Raw genomic sequence first — 6351 nt, forward strand, 5'->3', positions numbered from 1 at the left:
AAGCTCATTCAGTCCTTTTTACCTGTTGAAATACTTTTTGACAACAACCATGAATGAAATCAAATCATTTTGAGGCAGAAAGAACCGTTCACTTTTTGTGTAAAACTGCATTTTATGGGCTTTATTGACCATTTAAATGTATTTCAATAGGTAAAAAGGACTGAATGAACTATAATCTATCAAATATAACAACAATGAATGGAATGAAATCAAGTCATTTTGAGGCAGAAAGAACAGTTCACTCCCTAAGTAGAGTCTAATCACTTTGTGGCAAGTGTAAAACGGACGGATGCGGACGGCAATCAGTTTTCGGCAGACGATCAATTTTCGGCATGGCACCGGCAACTTTGCTTCTGTACACAGCAGACTGCTGCCCTGAGGCGGGGGGCTTGCTTATTATTGTGCTCTTGAGTGAGCGACTGGATGTTTTTCCATGCCCGGAGAGGGTTGGGTGAGACGAATGCGGACGCTTAGTCGGCATGAACTCATCACCGGAGTCCATAAGGTCCACCTGTTATTGATGACAGACGGACTCACGCAGCGCTGCTTCTAAGTGGGCATCGCCCAGGCAGAAACACAGCGGTCCGGAAGGCATCTGAAAGAAATGCCATACTTACTGGAACGCTGCAGGGGAGCGGCAATCCAGGCATCATCCCCCAGATAAGCATACCTCAACGGTGAGCTGTAGATGGCTTCTTGTAGCTGAAGGAGAAAATTCTGAGGCAAAGGTTGTTAGCGCCACCTATATTGTACGCTTGAACGCCATTGGCAGGCAAATTATCACCCGTGAGATTTCATAAGGCTTCAATAGATTCGAGGAAGGAGGGGATAACCCAAAGTGACATCTTCGATGACGCAGTTGAGACCGACTCCAGAGGGAACTTAAAATATATGGCAACAGAAAACAGTTATTTTAAATTGTAATAATATTTCACAATAACCGTTTTTACTGTATTTGATCAAATTGGTAAGCATAAAATAACTCAATTATTTTTACCTGTTGAAATACTTTTTGACAACAACCATGAATGAAATCAAATCATTTTGAGGCAGAAAGAACCGTTCACTTTTTGTGTAAAACTGCATTTTATGGGCTTTATTGACCATTTAAATGTATTTCAATAGGTAAAAAGGACTGAATGAACTATAATCTATCAAATATAACAACAATGAATGGAATGAAATCAAGTCATTTTGAGGCAGAAAGAACAGTTCACTCCCTAAGTAGAGTCTAATCACTTTGTGGCAAGTGTAAAACGGACGGATGCGGACGGCAATCAGTTTTCGGCAGACGATCAATTTTCGGCACGACACCGGCAATCTGCCTCGGAACGTAAACATTTTAGAAACATTTGATGATAATGACCTTTTAAAAAGGTAGCCTATCACCTTTGGTTTTGGAGGTTATCCCAACTGTAAATTTTCCTTTGATTATATCCTTGTTTTCATTAACCAGTAGGGCAAGAAGTAACAGCTGTTTTTTTAAATTTATTTTTTATTTTTACGTTTGCATGTATTACTATCCGCCATGATTATTCTACTCTGTTAATTAAAAGGCTGTTTATATGCATATTCACTAATTGTTTACGAGAAGCATACATGTAAGAGGCTGACAATTAGCTGAACATATACTTGTTTAATTAGGGACACTAGCCTGCATTTTAAAATCTTTATTTGAATGTGGGCAACATTTTTATTTTTAAACCTTTATATATGGCAACATCGTGCTCTACAATATTTCTATGAATAAATCGCAGCTTTGTGAATAGGTTTTAAAGGAAAACTCTTAGCTAAAAACTTTTACTGCTGTTTAGGAGAACTCTTAGTGGTAAGATCAAATGTTTTGTGAATACGGGCCCAGGTGACCAAACATCTGGACAGGTGACAACAACAACAACTGCTCTTTAAAAATATGCATTTATTTATTCCGAGGTCACCGTAGCCACCAGATCCAGTCTGTATCCAGATCAGATGGTGGATCAGCACCTAGAGACGACCTCTACCGCCCTGAATGTCAGCGGAGACCATGTCAACTAGATGAGCTCCAGAGACAGATCCCCTGCGAAGACCATGTTGGCCATCAGCACAAGACCATGAGAACTGAGACTGAGCCTGGTTTCTCCCAAGGTTTTTTCTCCATTTCTGTCACTGATGGAGTTCTGGTTCCTCTGGCTTGCTTAGTTGGGGACGCTTGACTGATTGCACAGACACTATTGGAAGAGAGCTGAACTGGATGATGATGAACTGAATCAACAATGAACTGACTTTATCTGGAAAATGACTCTTTGTTATTGTCCTCTTGCTTCGACACACTATTTTCCTGTTTAACGCTGTAAAGCTGCTTTGACACAATCTGTATTGTATAAAGCGCTGAACAAATAAAGTTGACTTGACTTGACATTTCCTTAATTTATTATACCTTTTTTCTATCCTAGTTATTTTAATTCACAAAATCCTCATTAAACACCACAAGTTCTCTTGGGATCAGTTTCCTCACTTATTTATATTAGGACATGACCGAAAGAGTCATAAATAAAAGGTTAATGCAATTTTCAATTTTTGAGCTATTCCTTTAATTAAGGACTGTTACTTTAGGTCCAAAACCAATGAATCAAACATCTGGGCAGGTGACAACAGCGGCGGACTGGCCATCTGGAGCACCGGGAGTTTCCCCGGTAAAAAATATAGTTGTTTTCTTGAGATCGGTTCACTCATTCACTCGTTTTGATTTAGACATGACCGAAAGAGTCATGATGACTCGTGACCAATAACTTCAGAAAAAGATTCAAACGGGTTTGTGAATCGTTTGTCTGGTTCGTTCAAAAGAATCAGTTCAAAAGCGCGAATCGCACATCACACCGATTTTCCCGCCCACACGCAGAATAATTGCGTCATTTCTGACCGGTTTTCCTCGCTAGCGGTTTCTTCGCGTGTCTCCCGCCATCAACTCCTCTGCTAAACGTATGCTGCTTTATCTTTATAAGCTACATTAATATGATTTATTCCTCGGTCTTTAGTAATGCGAGTTAAAGACACGATTGAAGAGGAAGTTGACTCGTTAGCGTCAAATAGTGAGGCGATAATTGTGAAGTTGCCTTTTACTGCTGCGGTCTAATTAACGTTAGTCGTCTTTGGTGTTAATACCTATCTTAGTTTAATTATTTGCTTTTAAATGAACCTGTATTACTGTACTGTAACAGAAAGGATGGTGTCTGCTGCTTTTTCTAGATATCACGGCGTTTTACACGAGGCTGTCGATGAAAGAGGTTTAACCTCGCGCAGAAACTAATGACCGATTTAAATGTAATTGAAATCCTCAAAATGTTAACCGATAATCGAATTAGTTGTGTTGTTCACTTTCAGCAATGTGGTGTTTTCTGGCACAGATCTTGGAAGAGTGTTAATTGACGGTCGTAATCTGCTCATCATGGATGACTGGGAGGAAGATCAGGTAAGGCCGAGCACACTCATCCTCTTATGTATGGAAGCATATAGGTAGCCAAATTCAATTTAAAATGCAATATTCAAAATGGCATTGAATGAACTGACTTTATCTGGAAAATGACTCTTTGTTATTGTCCTCTTGCTTCGACACACTATTTTCCTGTTTAACGCTGTAAAGCTGCTTTGACACAATCTGTATTGTATAAAGCGCTGAACAAATAAAGTTGACTTGACTTGACATTTCCTTAATTTATTATACCTTTTTTCTATCCTAGTTATTTTAATTCACAAAATCCTCATTAAACACCACAAGTTCTCTTGGGATCAGTTTCCTCACTTATTTATATTAGGACATGACCGAAAGAGTCATAAATAAAAGGTTAATGCAATTTTCAATTTTTGAGCTATTCCTTTAATTAAGGACTGTTACTTTAGGTCCAAAACCAATGAATCAAACATCTGGGCAGGTGACAACAGCGGCGGACTGGCCATCTGGAGCACCGGGAGTTTCCCCGGTAAAAAATATAGTTGTTTTCTTGAGATCGGTTCACTCATTCACTCGTTTTGATTTAGACATGACCGAAAGAGTCATGATGACTCGTGACCAATAACTTCAGAAAAAGATTCAAACGGGTTTGTGAATCGTTTGTCTGGTTCGTTCAAAAGAATCAGTTCAAAAGCGCGAATCGCACATCACACCGATTTTCCCGCCCACACGCAGAATAATTGCGTCATTTCTGACCGGTTTTCCTCGCTAGCGGTTTCTTCGCGTGTCTCCCGCCATCAACTCCTCTGCTAAACGTATGCTGCTTTATCTTTATAAGCTACATTAATATGATTTATTCCTCGGTCTTTAGTAATGCGAGTTAAAGACACGATTGAAGAGGAAGTTGACTCGTTAGCGTCAAATAGTGAGGCGATAATTGTGAAGTTGCCTTTTACTGCTGCGGTCTAATTAACGTTAGTCGTCTTTGGTGTTAATACCTATCTTAGTTTAATTATTTGCTTTTAAATGAACCTGTATTACTGTACTGTAACAGAAAGGATGGTGTCTGCTGCTTTTTCTAGATATCACGGCGTTTTACACGAGGCTGTCGATGAAAGAGGTTTAACCTCGCGCAGAAACTAATGACCGATTTAAATGTAATTGAAATCCTCAAAATGTTAACCGATAATCGAATTAGTTGTGTTGTTCACTTTCAGCAATGTGGTGTTTTCTGGCACAGATCTTGGAAGAGTGTTAATTGACGGTCGTAATCTGCTCATCATGGATGACTGGGAGGAAGATCAGGTAAGGCCGAGCACACTCATCCTCTTATGTATGGAAGCATATAGGTAGCCAAATTCAATTTAAAATGCAATATTCAAAATGGCATTGTATTTCTGTATTTAAATTTACATTTTCCATTACCCATACGTGCAAAGTTTGGTGCAAAAGGATGCAAATTATATAATTTACATTTGCCATTTCCAACTGTAGTCTTAATATGTAAATTGCATGCAAATTTTAACGCTTTATAAACTATAAATGGACATTACAAGCATTACAATAATGATATTTTATACCTAAAATAATACTCAAACATTTCCTGCAACCTGCTGTACTTCCCTGAATAAGTCTTTAAAGGTGTTGTAGGCGAATAAGTTGTTCTGAGTAATAAATAGAAAAAGCTCCCACCTGTATATGACTAAACAAAATAACATGTAGTTTACTTGAGGTTCTGCTATAAATGTGTCTATTAGAAACATTAATTTAAATTAATTAATTATACTAAAAATTGTACAGCAGGATGCAGGAAATGGTTGAGTATTATTTTAGGTATAAAATATCATTATTGTAATGCTTGTAATGTCCATTTATAGTCTTTACACAGCAGCTTGGCTCCTTAAATGTTTAAACACCAGCTAATTTCAAGACGCTGGCGTCACGTGGGTCACTTGCAGTGTAAGACGCTCAAAGCTCAAGACGTTTGATCGGTCGGTCGTTCGAACGTTTGATTTTAGCATGGAGTACGCTTCATATATTTCTCTGTTCACGCTCCACTTCATCTTATTTATTTTCCTTTTGCACCAAACTTTGCATGTATGGGTAATGGAACATGTAAATTTAAATACAGAAATACAATGCCATTTTGCATATTGCATTTTAAATTGAATTTCGCTACCTATATGCTTCCATACATGTGAGGATACTTGTGTGTTTGTTAATAGGCCTAACAAAAAAGGAATCTGCCTATAATGCTTTTAAATGTGAATAATTAATATTTGTGCTGTGTTGTACTTTATGATTAAGGAAACGAGGATTCAGTCTGTTTGTAATGTCAATAGTACTGGGATCATTAGTCGTTGTTATTTTTTTATTTCTACATGCATATTGGATGTGAGAAGTGAGCTAATTTCAATGAGTTTGCCAAAAGTTTCTACATGTTGCATTTGGCAGGCGCTTTTATCCAAAGCGACTTTCACTGCATTCGAGGTATAGTTTCGTTGTATCGGTTCATAAACTCCCATCACTTTTGGCGTTTTTGCCAGATGTGCAGTGTTGAAGGTACAACAATTACATTTTGCAAGCATTCTGTGATAGAAATCAAACCTGATTGACTTCTTAGTACAGACTTCAGAACCTGAAATGGATGTCAGATAAGGGAGACATACAAAATGTGTACTGGATCCGCTCCAGAGCCAGTGTTGAAAAATGCTGCTTTACAGTTTGAACTGTAGGAATTAAATTGTACAGGCTACCTGACTGTATGTGACTCAAACCAAATAGAATATCATTAGGGATGAATGGTTAATGTTATCAACTTGTTAATTTGTTAGTCTTTTTACAGGGCCCTGTTGTATCCTGCAATTCAGGTTTTGGTAGGTTTAAAAACACACACACACACACACACACACATATATATA

General features: G+C 38.1%; 1 protein-coding gene across 1 annotated transcript in view; it reads left to right on the forward strand.

Moving 5' to 3' along the window:
• The first annotated feature begins 4121 nt into the window (after positions 1–4121).
• LOC107740783 (probable ATP-dependent RNA helicase DDX4) overlaps positions 4122–6351 on the forward strand; it is a 48634-nt gene continuing 46404 nt past the window's right edge. Inside the window, exons 1-3 of the mRNA XM_016553284.1 lie at positions 4122–4245; positions 4648–4735; positions 6276–6306. Of these exons, the coding sequence (XP_016408770.1) occupies positions 4712–4735; positions 6276–6306 (55 nt within the window). The 5' untranslated portion in view covers positions 4122–4245; positions 4648–4711. The remainder of the gene's footprint in view (positions 4246–4647; positions 4736–6275; positions 6307–6351) is intronic.

This window comes from Sinocyclocheilus rhinocerous, unplaced genomic scaffold (genome assembly GCF_001515625.1).
Source record: "Sinocyclocheilus rhinocerous isolate Xijiao unplaced genomic scaffold, SAMN03320098_v1.1 scaffold1097, whole genome shotgun sequence".
Taxonomy (NCBI): domain Eukaryota; kingdom Metazoa; phylum Chordata; class Actinopteri; order Cypriniformes; family Cyprinidae; genus Sinocyclocheilus; species Sinocyclocheilus rhinocerous.